The 27500-nt window shown below is 43.3% G+C and overlaps 3 protein-coding genes across 3 annotated transcripts in view; 1 reads left to right on the top strand and 2 right to left on the bottom strand.

Moving 5' to 3' along the window:
* The window catches only part of stab1 (stabilin 1), a 172371-nt gene that overhangs the window by 55343 nt on the left and 89528 nt on the right, over positions 1 to 27500 (top strand). Inside the window, exons 14-23 of the mRNA XM_061726572.1 lie at positions 7357 to 7491; positions 7607 to 7678; positions 15529 to 15642; positions 17549 to 17602; positions 18825 to 18905; positions 18979 to 19137; positions 19717 to 19779; positions 24696 to 24788; positions 25911 to 25997; positions 27348 to 27459. Coding sequence (XP_061582556.1) covers positions 7357 to 7491; positions 7607 to 7678; positions 15529 to 15642; positions 17549 to 17602; positions 18825 to 18905; positions 18979 to 19137; positions 19717 to 19779; positions 24696 to 24788; positions 25911 to 25997; positions 27348 to 27459 — 970 coding nt within the window. The remainder of the gene's footprint in view (positions 1 to 7356; positions 7492 to 7606; positions 7679 to 15528; positions 15643 to 17548; positions 17603 to 18824; positions 18906 to 18978; positions 19138 to 19716; positions 19780 to 24695; positions 24789 to 25910; positions 25998 to 27347; positions 27460 to 27500) is intronic.
* LOC133448229 (E3 ubiquitin-protein ligase TRIM35-like) lies at positions 1127 to 3636 on the bottom strand. Its single transcript, XM_061726570.1, has one exon. The coding sequence runs from the start codon at positions 3576 to 3578 to the stop codon at positions 2196 to 2198; it is 1383 nt and encodes a 460-aa protein (XP_061582554.1). The 5' UTR covers positions 3579 to 3636; the 3' UTR covers positions 1127 to 2195.
* On the bottom strand, positions 4642 to 6870 carry LOC133448230 (E3 ubiquitin-protein ligase TRIM35-like). Its single transcript, XM_061726571.1, has one exon. It carries the CDS (start codon positions 6868 to 6870, stop codon positions 5488 to 5490), a length of 1383 nt encoding a protein of 460 aa, XP_061582555.1. The 3' UTR covers positions 4642 to 5487.

Raw genomic sequence — 27500 nt, 5'->3', positions numbered from 1 at the left:
AACGCTGTTTTAGCAGTGTTTTATTGAGGTTTTAATGGGAGCACCACGGATATAGTCAATGGGATCCGTGGTCGTGATATATACACGGATTATTACATTATTATTATTTACATATTATTCTTTGTTATTTTGGCTAAATTATGAGTTGACTATGTTGAGTCTGCTATGAGTTGACTGTGGCGAACAAGTCGTGCCCAGAGCGTGTCTCGAACCACAGTCTCCCAGACCACAGTCAACTGCACTAACCAGTCTCCCAGACCACAGTCAACTGCACTAACCAGTCGGCCAAATGCTGATGTGTTGCCCAGGCGGGCAAGGCCTTATCTTATCTGTGGTCGTTACACTATGTTCCAAAAAGTATTGTTTTTAATGGACAAGATCCGGCATTTTACATTGAATTCTATTGTTCAGGTTTTAAAATTCTAGCTAAATACATAAAAAAGGGAGGTGAGGTGTGAGCTACATAACAAAACAAAGCTGCATGCGGCTCTAGATCTGCATGCTCTAGAGCCGCGGGTTGCCGACCCCTGGGCTATACAGTATATGTTTTTAACCAGGTCCATGTCTAACCCTAGCCAGTCAGTGGACTTTTTATTCTTAAATTTCCTCACAATGTCAATGATCTCAGTTTCATCTACATCCTTTATAAAGATTGAATGCAGATTGGTTTGCATTGAATCTTTAATGTTTGGAGTCCCAGTTGATAATAATCTTTTTTATTTAATCTAATAATACTTGTTAATTTGTTTTTATAAGTTTTGTATTTATTTTCGGCTTCAGTTGTTCTTAATTAAGTTTGAATAGTTTGAAATCCATACTGTTTAGAAGATTTAAAACCTCATTTGCATAATAATCCCTGTTGTCATCGATGTGCATGTTAAAATCACCAGTTATTAAAATGGTATTCGGAATATATTGATGTTAAAAATTCTGAATATTCTTGAATGAAACAGGAAGGAGGCTTGGGTGGCCTGTAGACTGTGATACATAAAACAGGTGGATTGATACAAACAAAATAGTGATGCTCAGAATAATTGTTTAACGAAATTGTCTTAGTTACAATTGAGCTATTAACACATGTGAAGTCAGTTATCAGTTGTTTTTGTTATTATCTGGATAGTTGAAGATAATCAACATACTCCTGATCAAGATGTTTCCATTTATTTTATTTCATCCACAACCTTTATAAATCACTGCAAAAACAATTAGCAAATATATATGTATATATATATATAACTCCATGCTGTCCAAAGTCAAAGTGAATTTCACCTCACCAAAAAAGGTAAATTATATTAAAGGTAAATTATATTATCATGGCAGTTTTAAAAGCGCATACATCTTTTAATTATTATTTTTTTTTTTAAATCTATATTTTTATTTTATTTCCCTCAACCACCAAGTTTTACCGGCAGCATTTAAGACTCTTCTTGTAGCAGTACCACATCTGACCAGGTGGGGGAGATCTAGATCTACTGGTGAGTGGGGATCAATCAGCCGATCAGCCGATCATCTCAGGACACTTCCAGCCAATCAGCCGCCGGGAGGCGGACCCGACTGCAACCCAACCTTTGTCCCAGGGTAGCTCTGATAGTTACGGTGTTTCCATGGCAACCAGCCGGGTCAGCTAAGCTATAACAGGTCTGGGATTGACACAAGGTGGGCGTGTCCCAACCGTCCTCAAAGACCTGTTCTTACTCTCACTTCAACAACAAACGAGGAAACAAAGAAAGGAGGAAACAAGGAAACGAGGAAACAAGGGAACAGGCTTTTCAAGCTCTCGTCTGGTCCGACCTGTCTTGTAACACGACTTCATCTCGTGAGCGCTGCCCCCATGAGGTCAGACGTGGTATTTCTACATAGAGTGGCTTTGCTTGTTTATCACACACCAATCATCAATATTTATCTGAGACAACGGTCCCGTCACCAGTCACGTGATCAATCATCATTATCAATCATCATGAGTTACTGTTAGATCATCATGTAGAAGCATCTTTCCTGGATTCACGTTCACAGATAAGCCAACATTTTAATCTTGAACTGAAACGCTGAGACACGCTGGAGCTGAACGAGTCCCAGTCAGAGTCCACAAGTCCGACAAGAATGTGAAATGCAAACGAGGTGGACGATGATACAACCTTACAGGGGATGTTGACTCGTCTCGGGGTTCAGGGTCGGGTCCCACCACGATGACCCGCCTAAGTCGTCACGGAAACCTTAAATGACATGATCTTCAGTGGGTCTGAGCTCCGGGTGTACACGTAAGGAAACATCTCGCCTGTGAACCTGTGCGTGAAGGTGTGCACGACTGTCTTTGTTTCAATATCCCGGAAAAACAGCTCCCCCTTGTCGAAGTTCAGACCAACCAAGATCCCCCAGGACACCCCCACCTGCAGGTCTTGCTCCGAGCCCGGTCCAGCCAACGCCTTGTATCTGCCGTCCTTGAGTGAAATCCTCCACCGCTGCGGCTCCGCTGTGTCGCCACCATCGTCTTCCAGCATTCCCAGCTCCCAGTCAGCGTTGCCTCCAACATCCACTAACCACATGTGAGTCCCTGACTTCACCCCTTCGGAGCCCAGGACGATGCCGGGGAACCTGGTCCTCTCCGGGTTGCTCGGCAGATCTCGCGACCCCTCGAATGTGACGCTCAGCAGGTCGTCAGACACGACGAGCTCTGGGTCGGCGGTGTTTGGATCCAGGATCACGGAACTGTAGCGCACCATGTCCTTCATCTCCTTCCAGATATTGAAGGTCAGGTTGCCCAGATGTTTGGCCACATCTATCAAAGCCCCTGGAACCGGCTCCGGGTCCTGCAGAACCGGGCCCTGCTTGACCCTCCCGGTCGCAACCTTATGGTTGAGCAGCAGCGAGACGTCTCCGGCTCTCAGCTCCGTCTCCGTCGCTCTGATCGTGTCTGAAAGAGCGTCCATGTCCCGGGTCAGAGCTTCCACCTTCTCCTTCATCGCCCGACTCTTCTGCTCCTCCTCCTCCGTCAGCGCCTCCACCCTCGTCTTCTCTTCCTCTTCCAGGAACTGGTGAAGCTTCTGAAACTGCTGCCGGATCTCCTTCTCAGTGTCCCGGGCCTGGACTTGGATGTGTTCTGCCGTGGAGATGCAGTTCTCCCTCACCTGCTGGAAGATCGTCAGCTTCTCCCGGAGGGGTGTCATGTCTCTCTGCAGCTCCTGGCGGAGATCCCGGGCTGCCTCATCGATGGGTCTGAACCGGTGGTTGCTGTGAGTCTCGGAGTCCCGGCAAACCACGCAGACCAGCTCCTGGTGGTCCAGACAGAAGATCTTGAGCTTCTCCTCATGCAGGCTGCACATGTGCTCAGGCCCTGCTGCCGCCCGCCGCTCCTCTTCCTGCAGATAGGCCTCGCACAGGTTCTTCAGCGCCAGGTTGCGAGGAGGCTCGCTCTTCGATGACTTCCTCTGGCAGCACGGACACGGTCGTGTTTCCTTCTCCGTCCACCACGACTGGATGCAGGCCCGGCAGAAGCTGTGGCTGCACGACAGGACGACTGGGTCTTTGAAAATGTCGTGGCAAACGGGACACGAGAGGTCTTCCCCCGAGCTGGAGGCCATGTTCTCTCCGCTGGCGACGCTGACGGTTCAGACTGTCAGTTACTTTCACTTCTGAGGATTTATACTGTCTGAGGGCGTCGTCGTCAGTCAGGAATCCGGACCAACTGGTTTCCTGGTGGAGTTAGAGTGGGCGGAGCTTCATGCAAACTCCTGTGTGTGTGTCTCACTTTACCAGACTTGTTTCCTCCATTGTTGACGGTGAAGCAGACTCTGGCTGGAACCAGCTTTTTCACGTCACTGATTTACAGCTGCTGTGTTCAAAGGTTGCAGAACATTGAGCCACTCATCCATTGGTCACGTGAATAAAACTCAACCTCAAATTCTGAAACAGAAAACAAAGAAGAAAAAAACCACCCTGAGCACTAGGGTCCAAATCCAGACCTTACAGGTCTATCCACATGAGTCAGCCGCCCATGCCTCTATCCCTCTAGCCCAGGGGTGTCCAACCTGCGGCTCGCGAACCGCATGCGGCTGTTGCTTCAGTTGTTCTTAATTTAGTTTGAATAGTTTGAAATCCATACTGTTAAGAAGATTTAAAAACTCATTTGCATAATAATCCCTGTTTTCATCGACTTGCAGGTTAAAATCACCAGTTATTAAAATGGTATTCGGAATATATTGATGTTAAAAAATCTGAAAACTCTTGAATAAAACAGAAAGGAGGCTTGGGTGGCCTGTAGACTGTGATACATGAAACAGGTGGATTGCTACAAACAAAATAATGATGCTCAAATGAAGAATAATTGTTTAACGAAATTGTCTTAGTTACAACTGAGCTATTAACACAAGTGAAGTCAGTTATCAGTTGTTGTTGTTATCTGGATAGTTGAAGATAATCAACATACTCCTGATAAATATGTTTCCATTTATTTTATTTCATCCACAACCTTTATAAATCACTGCAAAAACAATTAGCAAATATATAAGTATATATAAAACTCCCTGCTGTCCAAAGTCAAAGTGAATTTCACCTCACCAAAAAAGGTAAATTATATTAAAGGTAAATTATATTATTATGGAAGTTTTAAAAGAGCATACATCTTTTATGTTTAAAAAATAAAAAAATTCAATATTTTTATTTTATTTCCCTCAACCACCAAGTTTTACCGGCAGCTTTTAAGACTCTTCTTGTAGCAGTACCACATCTGACCAGGTGGGGGAGATCTAGATCTACTGGTGAGTGGGGATCAATCACCCGATCATCTCAGGACACTTCCAGCCAATCAGCCGCCGGGAGGCGGACCCGACTGCAACCCAACCTTTGTCCCAGGGTAACTCTGATAGTTACGGTGTTTCCATGGCAACCAGCCGGGTCAGCTAAGCTAAAACAGGTCTGGGATTGGCGCAAGGTGGGCGTGTCCCAACCGTCCTCCCAGACCTGTTCCTTCTCTCACTTCAAACGTGGCAAAAACAAGGAAACAAAGAAACGAGAAAACAAGGAAACAGGCTTTTCAAGCTCTCGTCTGGTCTGACCTCTCTTGTAACACGACTCTGTCTCGTGATCGCTGCCCCCATGAGGTCAGACGTGGTATTTCTACATAGTAGAGTGTAGAGAGTAGAGAGTAGCTGTGATTGTTTATCACACATCAGTCATCAGTATTTATCTGAGACCAATATCCCGTCACCAGTCACATGATCAATCATCATTATCAATCATCAGGAGTTACTATTACTTCATCATCCAAAAGCATCATTCCTGGATTCACATTCACAGATCAGCCAACATTTTAATCTGGAACTGAAACGCTGAGACACGCTGGAGCTGAACGAGTCCCGGTCAGAGTCCACAAGTCCACAAGTCCGACAAGAACGTCAAATGCAAACGAGACAGACGATGATACAACCTTCCAGGGGATGTTGACTCGTCTCCGGGTTCAGGGTCTGGTCCCACCAAGATGTCCAGACCCGCCTAAGTCGTCACGGAAACCTTTAATGACATGATCTCCAGTGGGTCTGAGCTCTGGGTGTACACGTAAGGAAACATCTCGCCCGTGAACGTGTGCTTGAAGGTGTGGATGACCATCTTTCTTTCAATATCCCGGAACAACAGCTCCCCCTCGTCGAAGTTCAGACGAACCAAGATCCCCCAGGACACCCCCTCCTGCAGGTCTTGCTCCGAGCCCGATCCAGCCAACGCCTTGTATCTACCGTCCTTGAGTGAAATCCTCCACCGCTGCGGCTCCGCTGTGTCGCCACCATCGTCTTCCAGCATTCCCACCTCCCAGTCGGCGTTGCGTCCAACATTCACGAACCACATGATTGTCCCTGACTTCACCCCCTTGGAGCCCAGGATGGTGCCGGGGAACCTGGTCCTCTCCGGGTTGCTCGGCAGATCTGACGACCCCCCAAATGTGACGCTCATCAGGTCGGCCGACACGACGAGCTCTGGATCAGCCGTGTTTGGATCCAGTATCACGGAACTATAGCGCACCATGTCATTCATCTTATTCCAGATGTTGAAGGTCAGGTTGCCCAGATGTTCGGCCACATCTATCAAAGCCCCTGAAACCGGCTCCGGGTCCTGCAGAACCGGGCCCTGCTTGACCCTCCCGGTCGCAACCTTATGGTTGAGCAGCAGCGAGACGTCTCCGGCTCTCAGCTCCGTCTCCGTCACTCTGATCGTGTCTGAAAGAGCGTCCATGTCCTGAGTCAGAGCCTCCACCTTCTCCTTCATCGCCCGACTCTTCTGCTCCTCCTCCTCCCTCAGCGCCTCCATCCTCGCCTTCTCTTCCTGATCCAGGAACTGGTGAAGCTTCAGAAACTCCTGCCGGATGTTGTTCTCGGTGTCCCGGGCCTGGACATGGAGGTAGTCTGCCGTGAGGAGGCAGTTCCCCGTCACCTGCTGGAAGAGCGTCAGCTTCTCCCGGAGGGGTGTCAGGTCTCTCTGCAGCTCCTGGCGGAGGTCCCGGGCCGCCTCGTCGATGGGTCTGAACCGGTGGTTGCTGTGAGTCTCGGAGTCCCGGCAGACCAAGCAGACCAGCTCCTGGTGGTCCAGGCAGAAGATCTTGAGCTTCTCACCGTGCAGGCTGCACATGTGCTCGGACCCTGCTGCCGCCCGCTGCTCCCCGTCCCTCAGAAAGGCCTCACACAGGTTCTTCAGCGACAGGTTGCGAGGAGGCTCGCTCTTCGATGACCTCCTCTTGCAGAACGGACACGGTCTTGTTTCCTTCTCCGTCCACCACGACTGGATGCAGGCCCGGCAGAAGCTGTGGCTGCACGACAGGACGACCGGGTCTTTGAAAATGTCCTTGCAAACGGGACACAAGAGGTCTTCCCCTAAGCTGGAGGCCATGTTCTCTCCGCTGGCGACGCTGACGGTTCAGACTGTCAGTTACTTTGACTTCTGATGTCTGAGGGCGTCGTCAGTCAGCAATGAGGACTGACGGTTTCCTGGTTGAGTTGGAGTGCAACCTCCAGTGTGTGTGTGTGTGTGTGTGTGCCTTATCTCATTTTACAAGACTACTCCAGCGTGAAATTTTATTCACATCACTGATTATTTTATCTTTACAGCTTCTGTGTTCAAAGGTTCCAGAACATTGATCCACTCAACCGTTGGTCACGTGATTAAAACTGGAGCTCAATTTCTGAAACAGAAAACCACACTGACCACTAGGGACCAGATCCAGACCTTACAGTTCCTTCGCCCTGTAGTCAGAGGAAGTGCAGGTCCAGATCCGGACCCTTGTGGTCAGTTCTGCAGGTCTGGTTGCTTCCGCGTAAGAGCTCAACCCGGTTTTTGTGGACTGCAGCTTAATGCATTCATGTTGTGTGTTTGCAGAGGTTCGTCCTCATGGACAACCCCACCAACCTCTACACCATCATCCAGCCAGACCTGCCGGCATCCAACGGCGTCATCCACATCATCGACAAGCCCATCACGAACACACCTGGCGGGCTGCTGCGTGACGACAAGGTGAGTTCAAGGGTCACTTCCCTCAACAGGAAAATCTGCAAACAGTTAAACATTTAACTTGAATTGCTTTTGAGGAGATTTGTCGCTTGACTGAGTCCGTCTCTCTTTTATCAAGTTTGCAGACAAGACAATTGGAGAAATCCTGACTTTGGATGAAAAGTACAACCGCTTCCTGTCTTTGGTGGACGTGAGTATCTGGTCCTAGTTTGTAGTGTGAAGACGTTGACATGCGCGAGACTCTGTAGCCAGCATGTCGACTAGTTTACCCTTTTACCATTTTACGATGTCATCATCTAAAGTTTTGCGTTTAAATGTTTCCGCTGTGTGATTTAATTCAAACTCCATCCGTCAACATTCTCCATCTGACCCACATGAGTCTTGAAGAAACTGCCAACTAGATTTGATGTTAACAGTAAAGGCTGGATTATGGTTCTGCAACAAATCAACGCCGAGCATGCGCCGCAGGTTGTGCCACGTCGCGCAACGCCCGCTACACCGTGCCTGACGCACACCTCCCACAAATTTTACACCTATACACCTATACACCTATACAGGTATACACCTATACACCTATACACCTATACACCTATACACCTGTACACCTATAAACAACATATTGTTTTATTATTAAACGACATATAAAAAACATATAAACATATACAAAATTCAGATTTCTATGACTTCTGCAACAGTGTTTCCTCCAAAACGTTCTAGTATGGGAATCACTCAAAGCATATTTGCGAGGACAGATTATCTCTTATTCAGCATACACCAGTAAAATCCGAAGGGCTAAATTACAGGAGCTCACATCTAAAATTCAAGACATAGACAGACTAAACTCAGTTAACCCAAGTCCGAATTTACTGAAACAACGGCTTGATTTGCATTCGATCTTATAGCGACAGCAGATTCTGAACGGCTCCTATTACACGCTCATGCCAACTATTATGAACACGGCGATAAACCAAGCAGGTTATTGGATCACCAATTAAAAAGGCAAGCAACGTCGAGACTGATTCCCAGTATTAGAGACTCTACTGGCACACTTACCACCGATCCAATCGCCATCAACACAATTTTTAAGTCATACTACTCCTCTCTCTATGAATCAGAATCTCCACTTGACACAGCAGAAATGACCTCCTTTCTTGAAGGTATCACTGTTCCTACTATTAATTTGGATGTGGCTAATGGCCTCGATCCTCCTTTTAGCTTGCAAGAAATTGCTGCCGCCATTGAAGCTATGCAAAGCAACAAGGCCCCTGGTCCCGATGGGTTTTTAAAAAAAATTCAAAGACAAATTAGCCCCCCTTCTACTCTCAATGTACAATGAGTCCCTTGATCATGGCTCATTGCCTCCCTCTTTAATGCAGGCGTCTATTGCCCTCCTTTTGAAGAAGGACAAGGACCCTGAATCATGCACTTCTTATAGGCCCTTGTCTTTACTGAATGTGGATGTCAAAATTTTAACCAAAGCACTAGTGATTCGTCTTGATAAGATCCTTCCTAGCATCATATCTGAGGAGCAGAATGGTTTCATCAAGGGACACCAGCTCTTTTATAATGTTCGTACACTTCTAAATGTGATTTTCTCTAAAGATTCTTCTCCACTTTCTGAAGTTGTTATCGCGATTGATGCTGAGAAAGCATTTGATCGTGTCGAATGAAACTATCTTTTTGCAACACTTCATAAATTCGGATTTGGACACAGGTTTATATCTTGGATTAGACTTCTTTACACTTCCCCTCAGGCCAGCATTCATACCAATGACAACTACTCCACTTATTTTACATTATCACGTGGCACGAGACAGGGCTGCCCCCTCTCCCCTTTGCTTTTCGCTCTATCCGTCGAACCACTTTCAATTGCTTTAAGAACTCTTCCTCCATTTCGTGGAATCTCTAGGTCCAATGTGGAACTCAAATTGTCACTTTATGCAGACAACCTCCTTTTATATGTATCCGACCCTTTAACCAGCATTGCACCAATATTATCTCTGTTGAAGAATAATGGATCCTTCTCCGGCTATAAGGTCAATCTTCACAAGTGTGAATGCTTCCTGATTTACTAAAGGTTTGCGTGCGTAAAAACCTGTGCAAACTTGACAGCACCCGCAAACCAATGTGCCAGCTGATCTACTAACAGCGTGCAAAGACGACTGCGTCTCTGAAATGCGCAAAATTGCATACGCAATTCAGTTAGTACTTTTGCCCTGATGAATAATCAATATGGGGCGTACCCGGCAGAAATCCTAAATACTGGGAGGGGAAGATGCAAATTGCTCCATTTACCACGCGCAATGAGATTTACCAAGCCTGAAAGTAATTGCGCGTATTGTGATTGCGTCTGTATTTAATACGTTCGAAAGGAAGGTGCTAATCTGCTGCTGCTGTTATTGTGGCAAGGAGGCGACATCCAAAATCAAAGAATACGCAGAGAGAGAGTCTTTATTCTGCTGCATGCTATTTTAAAAATGGTTGCACAAGTTTTATTAAAGGCCACTTTTTCTTTAGTTCTTCGCCTTATATCTTCTTTTAATGTGCCCCCCTCCACTCGCCCACAAGCAGGCCAAGCCTTTGTGCCAAACTTCGTATTTTATAGATTACCTATCTTATTGAACGTGAAATCATCCTTCGTTAATTACATTTAATTAAAACCCTTGCTTATTAATCACAAAACACAGGTTAAACATCATGACCAAATCCGCTCCGACCCGCTGTGTCAGGATCAGCGCAGAGACTGCAGCTTCGCCTGAATTATGGTCCCGCGTTAAATCGACGGCGTAGCCCACGGTGTATAGGGTCGCGGTGCGGTGTGCGTCGCCGCGTAGCCTACGCCGTCGGTTCTGCGTTAGTGTGACGCGGAACCATAAATCAGCCTTTAGTGTGCGCTCTGTGCGCTGTTCTGAACACTTCTCTTCTTTCGGCCATATGATGGTCCCGTCTGTCACACATTTACTGTCAGTGTTTGCTATATAATATATAATATTTGCAATATACTGTGGACATCTGAATAAAAACTTAACTCATAAATAGATTGAACCAAAGCGCTCTCCAGCTCTGTGTCTGATTGTCTTTTTCTCCTCAGATCATGCCGAGCACCGCGGGGTCACGCAAACCCGACCAATTCAATATTAAAATCAAATTCGGTCCTGTGGCCCGTTTTTCGATTTCGTATTTTTGATCTGTGCCTAAAATTGAAATATGAAAAACCAGACGTTTTTCCGTTTTTTGTGTTACCAACTGCATTTATTCTATTGCAGGTTTTCTCCCATATTGCGTTTCTTTTGGTAATGTTTACATTTCTTTGCTGTAGTTCATGAATGTGTTTATTTGCCTCTTCCACTAATATCTCTAACTCCAACTCGTCAAATTTCATTTTGCGCTTGTGACTTTTGACTGTGCTTTCCATCCACTCTCCATGGCGCAGAGTTTGCGCTCGCAAACCGTAAGACACGCAACACCTCATTTAAATACTGCTGTTTGCACCTGTTATCAATTGCGCACGCAATCTTAGTTGATCACCAGCAAACCACGCAACAACAGCACGCGCAAACTTTTTCAGTGCACACGCAATTTAGTACTCTTTATTTAGGATCTTAGTAAATCGGGCCCTTAGGGATTAATGTGACCCGCACTCTGCCCTCTCTTTTCACCGCTTTTTCCTCACTGGTAACTCGAGTGAAGGCGGACTTACAGAGGTGGAACTCCCTACCATTGTCGCTGATAGGAAGAATTAACACAGTGAAAATGACTGTATTGCCTAAATTTCTTTTTTTGTTCCAATGCACTCCTTTATTTCTACCAAAATCTTTTTTTAAATCACTTGACCAAATTGTTTCCAACTTTTTATGGGCCGGTAAGACACCCAGAGTGAGGTATTCGCTTCTCCAAAAATTTAAATTTAATGGGGGTCTAGCACTACCAAATTTTTTGCTTTACTATTGGTCAGCGCATATTCACAAACTCATTTATTGGCTTCAGTCTCCTGAGTTATTATGGTGCAGATTGGAGGCTCAGTCACTCTCTTCATCCTCTGTAACGGCCCTACTCTCCACCTCTTTACCATTGAATCCCTCTAAGTTTACAAATAGCCCTGTGGTGCTTTCCTCCCTTAAGATTTGGTCACAGTTTAGGCGCCACTTTAAATTTGCTTCTCCATCCACCTATACACCTGTTACTAAGAATCATTTGTTCCCTCCATCACTAATAGACACCACTTTTATGATTTGGTACAGCCGGGGCATTAAGCACTTCAGGGATCTATATAAGGATGGGATCTTTTCCACATTTTCAGATCTGAGGTCAAAGTTCAATTTGCCTGCCTCCCATTTGTTTCGTTACTTCCAGCTTCGACACTGTGCCTCTGCTCTGTTTCCATGCTTCCCTTCCCTTCCTGCGAACCAACCGTGGGATGATCTTCTAACTATGAAGCTTAGTCATAAGTCTCTGATATCTAGGATATATGCACTGTGTATTACATTTGATGGTCATTCTGTAGATAAAGCTTGGGAGGGTTGGGGACGGGAGTTAGGCCTGAGAACAGTGGATGAGAGTCACCTCCTGATACAGAGTCTAGAATTTCAGCATCTTAGCTCAAAGCGTTAGTGAACTATGCAAAAAAAGACACGAAATAGTCTTTGCAGGCCGAAAAGCAACAGACGCGGTGACCTTTGACACTTCCGAAGGTCACACAGATCTGAAACTCCGCACAGTGGATGAAAGTCCCCTCCTGATACAGAGTCTAGAATTTCAGCCTCCTAGCTCAAAGCGTTAGTGAACTATGCAAAAAAAGACACGAAATAGTCTTCGCAGGCCGAAAAGCAACAGACGCGGTGACCTTTGACACTTCCAAAGGTCACACAGATCTGAAACTCCGCACAGTGGATGAAAGTCACCTCCTGATACAGAGTCTAGAATTTCAGCCTCCTCGCTCAAAGCGTTAGTGACCTGTGCAAAAATAGACACGAAATAGGCCTCATAACAATACATAACAAACCTCCTGTGCCTACTGAGCATTAATAACATGGGGTTAGCCATAGAAAGGGGCGATAACAGCCTCCTGCGCCTACTAGTAGGTAGAGTAGGGCCCTACTGGCCCATATCTATGGGATGATTGTTATCGTTTTGTCCTTCATTCAATGGTATGACAGCAGTCAAATCGGGTGGAGCGTCAGTCATGAACGCAAATGGGTTCTGCCAAAGCGTCCTTGGTAGACGCATTGGGGTAGCGGAAAGGTGGGGGGGGATACAGCGGGACGCCGGCTACTAGTCCCTATTTAAGTTTTTAAAATATATATATATAGACATCTCCCAAACATGTCAGACAACTAGTACAGTCACAGAATATATGGGAATTATAAACGCATGCATGCAATGCATTAAACTAAAAATATATTTTTCAAAAAGGCTGCTGTTGTTGGTCCCATCCCCATTTCACTCTGGCCAAATCCAAAGTGGAAAAATGCTTTTTAATAACTGATATACTCACTGAACAGAGATTGTGGGAAAAAATGCATATTTCTCGCTATAGAAATGTCATCAAACCACACTTTTAAATTGAAGTATTGCTCTGAGCGTCACATATAGACGGGATTACATTGGAGATGTCATACAATTTGGTGTATTCTATTTGTGTCTGAAAATTTCTCGCTAGAAATGTCATCAAATCAACAAATTTAAATTGAAGTATATGCATTTAAAAAAAAAGAGGAATGATGAGGAAACCGCTCGCGGTGATCAACTGCTCCGAGCGTCAAATATAACCGCAGACGGGATTACATTGCAGCCAATAGGAGCCTCCGGAGTGAGACTGTGTTGACCTATCACTTACTGCGAGCTGAAACTAAAGGTTGATGTCTTTAGACACCAATTTAATTATCAATCACTTTTAATTAACGCTTGCTCACATTCACATTCTGATTAATTTTGGAATAAATAGTTAAAACGATTTTGTCAAGCAAAGCGGACTGGCGTCGTCTCTATAGCAACGGTAGCTGAGGATTATGGGTAGTGTATTGCCTACAGTTATCCATCACTGATAAAACAACTCTTTCTTTCTCAGAATCGAAGGGAAAAACATGAAAATTGATGTGCAGGAAATTAACCCACTAATGTTGTGTAATTAACAAGGATACAGTGGTGTTTCTGCCTTAAGAAATGTTGCAGATATCATTGTGAAAATCGCTGTTAACGTCAAAACGGACAGTAATTAGAATACTTCCGTGTGTCCGATCCTCAGTTATCCAATGGGACTGATGCTCCCAGCGGCTTGAAACGACGCGGCCGGGTTACATTAGAATCTGTTGAGAGCCCGCTGCGTCGGTGCTTAGACGCTGAGGGCGACTTTGTGCGTCAGAAACTGACGCCGAAGGGCCCTGACCAAGCGTCGGTTTTTGACGAGCTGGGAGTGAGACTGTGTTTACTAAACACGGAAAACACTTCAGATTATATACGTATGTGTGTGTCTTTCTTCCTGTCTCCCGCTCACTCGTCTCTCTGTCTTTCTTCTTGTCTGAATAGATAAATTATCATGACGGGCAGTTTTAAAATCTGCCCGAGAGTTTTCACAGACAAGAGATCATTTTAATCAGCTCCATAATTCAGAGATAATTTTTATTCAACGGAAAATATTGAGGTCCGTTTCTACAACTTTACAAAACAACTACTGTAATTAACTGAAGTGTCACCCCAGGAATGTCGTACCGTCATTTTTCACTTCTCAGCACCGCGAGTTTGTTCGCCTTCTGACTGAATGAAGAGGATATGAATGAATGAATGAATGAATGAATGAATGAATCAATCAATCAATCAATCAATCAATCAATCAATCAATCAATGAATCAATCAATGAATCAATCAATGAATCAATCAATGAATCAATGAATTTATTTCAAACATATATATAAAAATAAAAATAAAAAAACAGTAACATCTTCATATGCACATAGGTTCGAAAAATGAGTAGGAAGAATTATACACTTTTTCCTATTTCCTACCCCTTTATCACTCTATGAATTTACATTATTGCTATTATTATATCTACACAATATCCATATAAATTTAGTCTATATAAATACTACGTAAATATGCCTATTACTACATAATTATCCATATAAGTATATAGAAAATATAAGTGTTACATAAATATTATATAAATATATAGAAAAAACAAATATCATATCTATATAAATATACACTATATGGACTACATAAATATCCCTATAAATATATATATGCTACATACATAATAAATATATAACATATATTACATAGTTATAACTATCCCTCTCAACATATAATATATACTAAATAAATATCCACATAAATATCTTGAATATGATTCAGCATCCGTGCCTGTGTTTTTTGTGATTTTGTTAACTGGTAAAATAAAAATTATCATTGTAATTTGGCTGCTGGAGAGCGCTTTGACGATGTTTTTTTCACCGATGAATCAATACAATACAATACAACTTTATTTATAAAGCACTTTAAAAACACCAACATGGTCCAAAGTGCTGGACAGGCAAATGAAAGACAACACACCATAAGGCACAGGGCACATAAATAAAACAATCATGATAAGTTAAGTGAATAAAAAGGATAAAATAGAAGATAAAAGAATATAATACTAAAAAGGATAAAATAAGCACAACTGTCTCATCAATCAACGGAGTCCTGGCTCCGCCTTGGTGGCTGAGCCAGAGAGGGTTGTTTCAGGTGGAGTTGGGGGTGCGTTAGGTGGCTGAGCCAGAGAGGGTTGTTTCAGGTGGAGTTGGGGGTGCGTTAGGTGGATGAGCCAGAGAGGGTTGTTTCTGGTGGAGTTGGGGTGCGTTAAGTAGATGAGCCAGAGAGGGTTGTTTCTGGTGGAGTTGGGGGTGCGTTAGGTGGATGATCCAGAGAGGGTTGTTTCAGGTGGAGTTGGGGTGCGTTACATGACAGAGAGGAAGTGATGACGCTGGTCATGGAGGCCTGATCAGGATCCAAACATCGGTGCTGAACTCTTGACTTTCATCTGTTATGGACCTGTTTTCTCAGAACTGCGGGGCGCCGCCTCCTCTGCGTGGACCGGGACCGTTTACGGTGTTCGTCCCCACCAACAACGCCGTGGACCGGGCCCGAGACGGCAGCATCCTGTACATGCTGCACGATGTAAGGACACGGGGAGGGAGCGTCATGTCTGAGTAGCTCTTCATAGGCCGTAAGGTGAACCCTGTTATGGTTTCATCCCGCTCCCACCTTTGGGGACGACACAATCTTTACATTATAAAAACATTGATTCATGCTCACCTTAGAAGTAAAAGTTTGGAGCCCCCAAGAGTCCCGTGATCAGTGATCGCAAAACGGTACTAGTTTCTTCTGAGCGGAGTCAGATTTTGGTCCGCGGGTCGCGGTCGTCACATGATCCCGCTGCACCAATAGGATGTTACCAGTAAACACAACGGCAATATGGCGGCGACCGCGGTGTCTTCTGCCTTCCGCATGATGATGAAAACAAACCCCAAAAGTCGTCAAAAATAATCAGAAATGATCTGAAACCGCGCTAAATACACTGCCACGTCAACAAAGAACTTTGAGATTATTAGACAACAAGGCTGACCTTATCTAAAGTATCTCCAAACACTTGATTCGAGACCAGGACATGTAGCCTATGTATTTTTCTATAGATAAGAACGATATTCTTTCGTTGGTTTCTCATGTCTCTCAATCTCAAAGTTCTTCGTTGACGCAGCAGTGTCACCGAACTTTTACTTCTAAGGTGAGCATGAATCGATCTTTTTTATGTTGTAAAGATTGTGTTCTCCCTAAAGGTGTGAGGGATGAAACGATAACGGGGTTCACCTTACGGCCTATCAGTCTCCTGGAGACTTGTGGTTCCCTGAGAACTGGTCCCAGTCTGGTTCTGGGTCTGGTGGGAGTCAGCATCAGTATTCACGCTGGTTTTCCTTCTCCGGGTTTGTACTGCTGTGATATTGTCTGAGGTTAATTCAGGTGGAGCTTCTTTTAAACCACAAACACGCAGATGCAAGTGTAAGGACCCTGAGTTAATAATTGTTTTGTTGTGCTCACCCGACTGCATCACACGGCTACAACCGAAGAAACCAGTTCACCACCTCTTAATAAATTATTTCCATGTTTTGGTGTCTACAGAAACAGTTTTCTGTTCCGTTTCAAACACAACCAGCAACAGAGAGACTAACTGAAACGATGGATTGACCGAACAGAGACCAGTGACAGTTTGGTCATCTACTCAAGCCGGACTCAGACCAGTGATATTTTTTTGGTAATTTAATAACGGCTGCTTCACCCTGTCCTGGCCGACCCTGTCCTCCAGCTTCTCCAGACAACCTGCAACCATATAAATGTGGCTGAATACCGGTTTGTTGACGTCCACGAGCACGTTAGCATCAATGGAGAAAACCTGTCTCCAACCACTTCCAGATTGCAAACTAGGCTTTACTAAAGAGCTAACAAACCGAAGACTCTGTTTTATTGTTGGGATTCAGTTTCTCTTGAATTTTACCGCAGAACGTTTGCAGGACTTGATCAACAATTGTTTACCTCTGTAACACTGGAGAAGCCAGAGAGACCGGAAAGGCAGGAGAGACTTTAGAACATAGAGTCTGGAGGAATCAGAGAAGCTTGAGACTGGAGGGACCGGAGAGAGACCGTAGAGAGACTGTAGAGACCGTAGAGACCATAAAGAAACCGTAGGGACCTTAAAGAGACAATAGAGACCGGAGAGGGATGGAAAGAGACAGTAGAGACTGGAGAGATCGAAGAAAAAGTAAAAACCGTAGAGACGGAAGAAGTGAAGTGTTTTGACATCATCAGGAAATGTAGCTGGACGTTTGCGCTCAAATGTCCAAGAGGAAACGTGAAAAAACAAAACAAACTAAATAGGTCCAAGAGGAGATCCTTGAGGAACACCTCAGGACAGGGGAGCTCATCTAAAGTCTCTGTTGGTGTGAAGACAATTGAAGATCAGATTATTATCATCAGGGATTGTATTTTTATCGTGTCGTCCGTTGGTCCTGACGCTCTGCTCTTCTCGCAGGCCAAACATAAACTCCAGGAGCTGCTCCGGCATCACATCTTCTCCCAGGCTGTAGTAAGACTCCAACCCCACACTCAACATCCACCTTCCTTTATTAAACATGTCTTCTCTAATGAGGTGTCCTCTTTGTGCACTTCCCTTTGAAACTGCTGCAGTAACTGTGTTTCCTGGATATCTTTCTTTTGCTAGTTAGTTTTATGTACTTTCGTAGCCGCAGGGCTTCTGTTGTTTCACCGGACATCTCGACGTCGTTTAGCAGAAAAAACATCCTTTTAAACAAGATGGTTGCTGAAGATTCATGATTTATGTTTTATTATCACATGTTTAGTTAACATTTGAGGAAAGCGAATCTTCAGGAATGGTTGTTGCTGTGACTTTATTAGGAAGCCACTTACACTATGTAACAAAGCGCATTTCGTTACTTGTACATTTTGCACATGTGGGTTATTTTCTGTGGCACAGTAACAATGTACATGAATAACGGCACTTTGCACTTTAGTCACGATAGCACTTTATTTACCAAGGCTTGCACAGTACAGTTTGCACATTGCGTATTTGCACAGTTTATGCAGATATTGAACTTGCTCTATTTATTGTATATTTTATTGAAGTTATTTATTAGGTGATTGCATGCCTTCGGCACTCGGCTCCGCCTGCAAAAGAATAGAGCGAAGTTGAGCTTCAACAGAAGACTGTGTAATTGCAAGTATAAGTCTGAAGCGTGTGCAGAGTATTGGTGAATATGTGCGGTGCGGAGACCAAGTGGCCGGATAGGAAAGGGGGGGAATTCTTGAAGTGTTAATGGTTTTGCTTATTTATTGTAAATATATTTTATAGGTATTGGCCGGAGTAAATCAGTAACAGAGAAGTAGTGGAGCTTAGAAGCTAAAGGTAAAGGGGAAGGTGTCACTTGGTAAATTAGCCATTGGACAATATTTTAAGTTTACCTCTGTAGTGGAAAAATCTAGTGTAGGTGATTGGGAGCACATTATAAAAGGCGCCATTCTACATCTGTCTGTGTTACTGGTCGAACATATGGTACTAAGCTACATCTTGTCTGTTACTGTCATCAACGTGAGTGAATTAAAAAAAATGTGAATCTGGGGAAACCTGACTAATCTCGTCAACCTTTGTTCAACATCATCCAGCCGCTCACCGGTCGCCTCTCACACACTAGAATAATCTAACGTTCTCCTAAATCGTCCTGCCTAACAGCGACGGCAGGAAACAGCAGCAGGAAGTTCTGTTGTCCAGCCTCATATTTGTGTTTCTGCAGCTGACGCTGGACGAGCTGTCTGCTCTCCCGTACATCCGGACCATGGCCAACCAGCCGATCGCCATCACCGCGTCGGAGGACGTGAGTACGAGTTCCTGGATCGTCCCGATGGCGTAGCGGTTTCTCTAAATCCCTCCGCCTGTTCATCCTGCAGGGGGCGCTGCGTCTGGGCCCGAAGGCCGTCCCGCTGGCCACCGCCAACATCATGGCTTCCAACGGGGTCATTCACATGATTGACGGGCTGCTGTATCCGCCCTCCATCCTGCCCATCCTGCCGCACCGCTGCGACGTCACGGAGAGCAAGATCACGGTGGTGAGTCCGGCGATGCTCGAGTTCGGCTCGTTCGTACGGAAGAGTATCAGGGCCAGGCAGGAGGAAAATCTAAATAATATTTGAGAGGAGGAAGGTTTTTTTTTCATTATGCACTTTGAGAAAAAAGTTGAAATGTTGAAAAAAATGTTGAAGTACAATTTCAAGAATAAAGTCGAAATTTCGTCTATAGAGTCGAAATTTTGTGAATACGACAATTTCTTGAAATTTCGACTTTTTTCTCGAAATTGTTCTTCGACAGTAATCTCAACATTTTGACTTTATACTCTTTCTATTTCAACATTAATCTCGACATTTCGACTTTTTTATTCGAAATTGTATTTCAACATTATTTTCCATATTTCGACTTTTTTCTCGAAATTGTACTTCGACAGTAATATCAACATTTCGACTTTATTCTCTTTCTATTTCAACATTAATCTCCACATTTCAACTTTTTCTCAACATTTTGCACAAGTGCACAATAAAAAAAAAACTTTTTTTTCCCCTGCCTGACCCTGATACTCTTCCGTCGGTTCATTTGTGCGTCGTTGAAGACGCTAACGCTCTGTCTGATTCCAGACTCCCTGCGCTCACTGCAGCTACCTGGACGAGGTCCGGTGTCCCGACGGCAGCGTTGAAATGGTGAGCTGGTCCAGGGTTTCTGACCCGTTTATATCCAGCGTATCTGACCCGTTTATATTCCACTGGTGAGCTGGTCCAGGGTTTCTGACCCGTTTATATTCCAGGGTTTCTGACCCGTTTATATTCCAGAGTTTCTGACCCGTTTATATTCCAGAGTTTCTGACCCGTTTATATCCAGCGTATCTGACCCGTTTATATTCCACTGGTGAGCTGGTGCAGCGTTTCTGACCCGTTTATATTCCACTGGTGAGCTGGTGCAGCGTTTCTGACCCGTTTATATTCCACTGGTGAGCTGGTCCAGGGTTTCTGACCCGTTTATATTCCACTCCACAACATGGAAGTAGATGTTTAAACTCGTCCAACACAGAGCTGTCACTGTATGAAAATGCAGTTTGTAAGAGAATGAAAGTGGTCCATGAATGGCAGGAGACTCTTCTCTCTCCATCCTCACAGAAACCTTGTTGGGTCGAGAGCGGTTAAATACTGTAATCTGCTGTAAACTTTTGTAAACAACTGTAAACACCTGTAAACAACTGTTAACTGTTGTAAACAACTGTAAACAACTGTAAACAACTGTAAACAACTGTTAACTGTTGTAAACAACTGTAAACTGCTGTAAACAAGTGTAACAGTTGTAAACAACTATAAATGACTGTAAACTACTGTTCTACAAATTATTAAGTTCCTAAAACAAACCTGAATTACTGATGTTTACCTGAGGTGGAAATGTGCCCAAAGATATCACTAAGTTATTCTCCATCCACTAATAACAATATTAATAATAATAATAATAATAATAATAATAATAATAATAATAATAATAATAATAATAATAATAATAATAATAATAATAATTAAAGCTGCAAGCATTGATGAACGGATGAACGGTCCTCCACCCTTGTGCACGTTCAGGCTGCAGTGGAAGCTTGTATAACTTGATGTAGATTCTTCAGGCCTGGACATTTAGCGAATGAAACCACCCACGACTCTCTATCAAACCATTCAAAAGTTATGGAAGAAAATAGGAACTATCAAATATGGACCAATCAGAAGAATGGGCGGGGCTAATTTTCAGCAATTACGTTCAAGGACTCAAAACTGAGTCGGATGACACCACCCAAAAGTCTTTATGTCAAACCATTCAAAGGTTATTGCAGAAAATCAGAACTATCAAATATCGCCCAATCAGAAGAAGGGGCGGGGCTAATTTGCACCAATCAAGGTGAAGGACTCAAAACCGAGTCGGATGAAACCACCCACGAGTCTTTATATCAAACCATTCAAAAGTTATGGCAGAAAGTAGGAACTATCAAATATGGACCAATCAGATGAAGGGAGGGGCGCGCTTTTTGGCGTCTAACCTCGCCATGGTAACGCTTTTGACTGAGAAAAGTAATCGCAGGATGGAGAAGCACATTTTGATGTATAACACACCTGGGTGCACGTTACGGTTCGGGCGAAGAAGCGGCCGAAGGAATGGTATAAATTGCGCCAAAATTACATGATTAATTCAAAATGGCCGACTTCCTGTTGGGTTTCGGCCATGGCGCCAAGAGACTTTTCTTTAAGTTGTGACATGATACAGGTGTGTACCGATTTTCGTGCATGTACATCAAACCGTATTGTGGGGCTTGAGGCACAAAGTATTCTAGGGGGCGCTGTTGAGCCGTTAGGCCACGCCCATTAATGCAAACCATGAAATATCACATTTATCACCAGGACTGGCTTGGTGCAAAATGTAATGACTTTTTGGGCACGTTTAGGGGGAAAAAAGGCCCTCCTTTCGACAGAAGAATAATAAAGAAAAATTCCTACAGATACAATAGGGCCTTCGCACTGTAAGTGCTCGGGCCCTAATAAAATAATGACAAAGCTGCTGTGAAATATGGTGTAATAGATGTACTGTAATTATTTTCTACATAAAAATTGAATTCAAAAAGACGGGTTTGTCTCAAAATCAGTGTGTTTTTATTTACTTGGCCTCTCTGTTGGGTAGAGAGATGAAAAAAAGCAAGCGTGCATGTCCTTACAGACATGCGCCGACCGACCAAAAAAAAACGGTGACAATAACTATTCCACTTGATTATTCCACCATAGATGTCTTCAGACTAAGTCTACAATCATGAACATAACACAAAATACTTACATCAGGTGAATGTTCTGTGAAAACACTGGAGATCTGTTTCTCCAGCGCAAGTGCATGTGCAAGTGACGTCACCACGCTGCGCGCGCAGCAACGTTCATCCCACTCCCCCCCTCCCCCTCGGACTCTGCTCCCGCTGCGCGTGGCCGAGACACAGAGCGAGCTGGCTGTAAATCCAATGGATTTAACATAAAAAGTAATTAAAAATCACGTATTGGACATACATTTATGAAACCAACATGATATTTTCACATTACAGTAAACAATATCTTTACGAAGTTTGAAGTTAATTGGAAATGGCATGACAAAATTATGATTTATTTGTGAATGAGTTCATATTTTGAAAAAAGTGAGTGACAAACTTTTCCAAATATGATATGTTCCAGTGTATGAATTTTAAGTCCTGTCGAAAGGTATCTGAATCTGAAATTTAATTGTCCTAAGACAAAATCAGTGATTTTTAATGATTATTTTACCAGAAATCCAGAGTGACGTAGAATTGCAATTTCGTTCAAGTTATGACCACGATATGCAATGCAGTCAATAAGGACCCTTATGACAATAACATGTATGGATTTAATTGTGATTTGATGAACGAAACAGTAATGATAATAATTAAAGCTGCAAGCAGCGATGAACGGGCCCTCGCACTCATGGCCACCGCCCCCCATTAGCATATCAGAAATGACACCACCCACGACTTGCTATGTCAAACCATTCAAAAGTTATAGCAGAAAATCGGGACAACCAATCAGAAGAAGGGGCGGGGCTAATTCAGCCCAATGAAGGTCAAGGACCCCATACAGAATCTGATGACACCACCCACGACTCTCTATGTCAAACCATTCAAAAGTTATAGCAGAAAATCGGGACAACCAATCCGAAGAAGGGGCGGGGCTAATTAAGGCCAACAAAGCTTAAGAACTCATTACAGAGTCCCATGACACCACCCACAACTTCCTATGTCAAACCATTCAAAAGTTATGGCAGAGAAAAGTATTCTAGGGGGCGCTGTTGAGCCGTTAGGCCATGCCCATTAATGCAAACCGTGAAATATCAAATTTATCGCCAAGTCTGTCTTGCATGTAAAATTTGGTGACTTTTGGAGAACTATCAAATATGGACCAATCAGATTTCAAAATGGCCGACTTCCTTTTCGGTTTCGGCCATGGCTCCAAGAGACTTTTCTTTAAGTTGTGACATGATACAGGTGTGTAGCGATTTTGGTGCATGTACGTCAAACCGTATTGTGGGGCTTGAGGCACAAAGTTTTCCGGGGGGCGCTGTTGAGCCATTTTGCCACGCCCATTAATGCAAACCATGAAATATCACATTTATCGCCAGGCCTGGCTTGCGTGCCAAATTTGGTGCCTTTTGGGGAACTATCAAATATGGACCAATCAGATGAAGGGGGGGTGCGCTTGTTGGCGTCTAGCATCGCCACGGTAACACTTTTGAAAGAGAAAAGTAATGCGTGTAGTCGCAGGATGGAGACGCACATTTTGATGTATAACACATCTGGGTTAACGATACGGTTCGGGCCGTATTAATTCTCGAAGGAATGGCATATATTGCTCCAAAATTACGCGATTAATTCAGAATGTTCAAAATGGCCGACTTCCTGTTCGGTTTCGGCCATGGCGCCAAGAGACTTTTCTTTAAGTTGCGACATGATACAGGTGTGTAGCGATTTTCGTTCATGTACGTCAAACCGTATTGAGGGGCTTGAGGCGCAAAGTTTTTTCTGTCTGAACCAATCAGATGAAGGGTGGGCGCGCTTTTCGGCGTCTAGCGTCGCCACGGTAACGCTTTTGAAAGAGAAAAGTAATGCGTGGTGTCGGAGGATGGAGACGCACATTTTGATGTATAACACACCTGTGTGCACGTTACGGTTCGGGCCGTATTAACTGCCGAAGGAATGGCATAAATTTCGCCAAAATGACACGATTAATTGAAAATGGCCGACTTCCTGTTCGGTTTCTCGACATGACGCCCAGAGACTTTTCTTTAAGTTGGGCCATGATACAGGTGTGTACCGATTTTCGTGCATGTACGACAAACCGCATTGTGGGGCTTGAGGCACAAAGTTTTCCGGGGGGCGCTGTTGAGCCATTTTGCCACGCCCATTAATGCAAACCATGAAATATCAAATTTTTCGCCAGACCTGACTTGCATGCAAAATTTGGTGACTTTTTGGGCACGTTTAGGGGGGCAAAAAGGCCTTCCTTTTGTCAGAACAATAAGAAGAAGAAGAAGAAGAAGAAGAAGAAGAAGAAGAAGAAGAAGAAGAAGAAGAATTCCTACAGATACAATAGGGCCTTCGCACTGCAAGTGCTCGGGCCCTAATAATAATGATGAGGATGAATTATCAGCAACAACAACCAAAACAAGCAGTTAAAAATCAACTTCCTTTTTAACGTCTGACGTAGTTCTGAGTTTATAATCAGAAACAAACCTAAACCTGGATGTGTTTCTGAGTTGATAATCAGAAACGAACCTAAACCTGGATGTGTTTCTGAGTTTATAATCAGTTAAAACGAACCTAAACCTGGATGTGTTTCTGAGTTTATAATCAGAAACGAACCTGAACCTGGATGTGTTTCTGAGTTTATAATCAGAAACAAACCTAAACCTGGATGTGTTTCTGAGTTGATAATCAGTTAAAACGAACCTAAACCTGGATGTGTTTGTGAGTTGATAATCAAACCTAAACCTGGATGTGTTTCTGAGTTTATAATCAGAAACGAACCTGAACCTGGATGTGTTTCTGCAGGAACGGCACCAGTCTGGATGCGACTACCTCTCCCTCCCTTTCGGTCAGTCTTACAGTAAAGGCTGCGCCAAGTTCTGCAACTCCACCCGACAGGTGAGACCGGGCGATGGGGCCATTTGTATACTACATCATTTGTATACTACATTCGTGTACTACATCATTTATATACTACATCATACATATTTTGTATACTACATCCTTTCTTATACTGGATCATTTCTATACTACATTTGTATGCAAATGTGTACAAATTATTTAGTATAAGATATACATCATTCGTGTACTACTTTTCTTATACTGCATAATTTCTATACTACATTCATATACTACATAATTTGTAGGCAAATGTATACAAATGATTTAATACAAGTTATACATCATTTGTATATTACAATTGTGTACTACATAATTCCTATAATACATCGTTTGTATACTACATCCTTCGTATACTACTTTCTTATAATACATCCTTGGTATCCTACATAATTCGTATACTACATCATTTGTATACTACATCATTTATATTTTTGTATACTACATCACTTGTATACTACATCATTTGTATACTACATCATTTATATACTACATCGTACATTTTTTTGTATACTACATCCTTTGTATACTACTTTCTTATACTGCATCATTTCTATACTACATTTGTATGCAAATGTATACACATGATTTAATATAAGTTATACATCATTTGTATACTACATCATTCCTATAATAAATCCTTCGTATACTACTTTTCTTTTTTTTTTTTACCTTGTCTGCACACATTAATGGTTGATACGACGTTGATGGTATGTATATGATTATGTGTGTGTGTGTGTGTGTGTTTGTGTGTGTATGTGTGTGTGCGGCTATGTGTGTGTATATGTATATGACTGCGTGGCTGTATGTGTGTCGTATACTACTTTCTTATACTGCATCATTTGTATACTACATTCATATACATAATTTGTATGGAAATGTGTACAAATGATTTAGTATAAGTTATACATCATTTGTATACTACATTTGTATACTACATCATTCTTATAATACATCATTTGTATACTACATCATTTGTATAATACATCATTTGTATTTTTGTATACTACATTATTTGTATAATACATCCCTCGTAAACTAGTAGCATCCCGAGGTCAGGCCGCCACCATTGGCATCCCGGGTCCAGTCCAGTGGTGCATTGTGGGTGTTTTGTCCCATCAGGTCCCGGAGTGCTGCCCAGGATTCTTCGGTCCGGACTGCAAACCCTGTATCGGAGGATTCCAGCACCCCTGCTACGACCGGGGAACGGTGAGACCCGTCCAGGCGCCACGTAGGCTCGCCACCCGTCCCTTAAATCACGGAATCTTTACGGAACTGGGAATTAAAAGTTGCGTTCCGTATTGAACCAATATGGACATAAATTATGCTCTTATCACTGTGCTCGGCCTGCTGGTCAGAACTCTGTCTGTGGTTTTCAACCAGCAGGCCCTCAGTCAGGCAGCTAAAATCATCAAGGATCCCTCCCACATACTCCACCCGGCATTCCAGTGTCTCCCCTCCAGGAGGCGCCTGCGCTGCGTCGCCTGCAGGACTGAGTGGAGGAGAGCTACTTTTGTCCCCAAAGCTACCCTGCTCTTTAATTCCAGCTGCTAAACACATCCCCCACATCCACAGACCCCCCCCGGACTACTCTATACTCCTGTAGGACTGTTTACGTCCACTGTCGACACTTTGCACTGACACTTTATACTTTATATTTTTATTCATACCACTACAGTCACTCTGTTGTAGATTTTTTTGACATTCGTATATTTATATATTTTTTGTACATAAGGAGACATGCCCTGTTCATTTTATTCTATTTTATTTCCTGTTCTATTTGATATTTTCAACATCTTGCTGCTCAGTTGTCTTGCAATTGCCCCTCGGGGATGAATAAAGTTTTCTGAATCTGAAACATTTATTTATGTCATATTTATGTCATAATACACAGGTCGGAAAAGTTGAATATATTGTAAAACTTCATTCGTAGTAAATTCAACTAAAGGTGAAACAAATATATATATAATATTATTTCCCACCACGTGAGAGATATTTCAAGCCTTTATTTGTTATAATGTTGATGATTATGACTCACAGTTTATGAAAACCCCAAATAAAAAATCCCCAAAAATTTGAATTTTTTATGAAATCAATAAACAAATCAATCATCAAAATTATAACAAATAAAGGTTTAACATATCTTGCTTTGCATGTAATGAGACTATGTAATGTATTAGTTTTGCCTTTTAAGTTGAATTATTGAAATAAATTAACTTTTACACCGTATTCTAATTGTCTGACCATCACCTGTATCTTTATTTTACATCTGGGCTGATGTTACATACGTAGCATAGGAGGTTATTTCAGTTGCTAGCATGGTTGTCTGTCTGTACAGTCATGCAAGTTCAATGCATTTAAAGCACTTTTAACTTTAAATTTAAGCATTTAGTTTTTTTTCATATAGAATAAATACATTTCTATGCAGTTTAGAAGTTTTGGGGATGTTCCTTGTTTTGGCTCCTGCGCTGCTGAAATCGGGGCGTCCCTTATTTCTGTTTCTGAAAGGTGACAACGCTACCGCCACGTTTTCATGTCCGTCTCCCCCTCCCCCTGCAGTGCTTCCACGGTATCCACGGCAACGGCTCCTGCAGCTGTCACTCAAACTTCACGGGATTCGCCTGCCACATCTGTTCAGATCCCTCGAAACACGGAGCCAACTGTGACGAAGGTAAAGATCCAGACCTGCAGGTCCAGATCCAGACCTGCAGG

This window comes from Cololabis saira, chromosome 8 (assembly GCF_033807715.1).
Source record: "Cololabis saira isolate AMF1-May2022 chromosome 8, fColSai1.1, whole genome shotgun sequence".
NCBI classification, from domain to species: Eukaryota; Metazoa; Chordata; class Actinopteri; order Beloniformes; family Belonidae; genus Cololabis; species Cololabis saira.
This window is presented reverse-complemented; position numbering and strand designations above follow the sequence as displayed.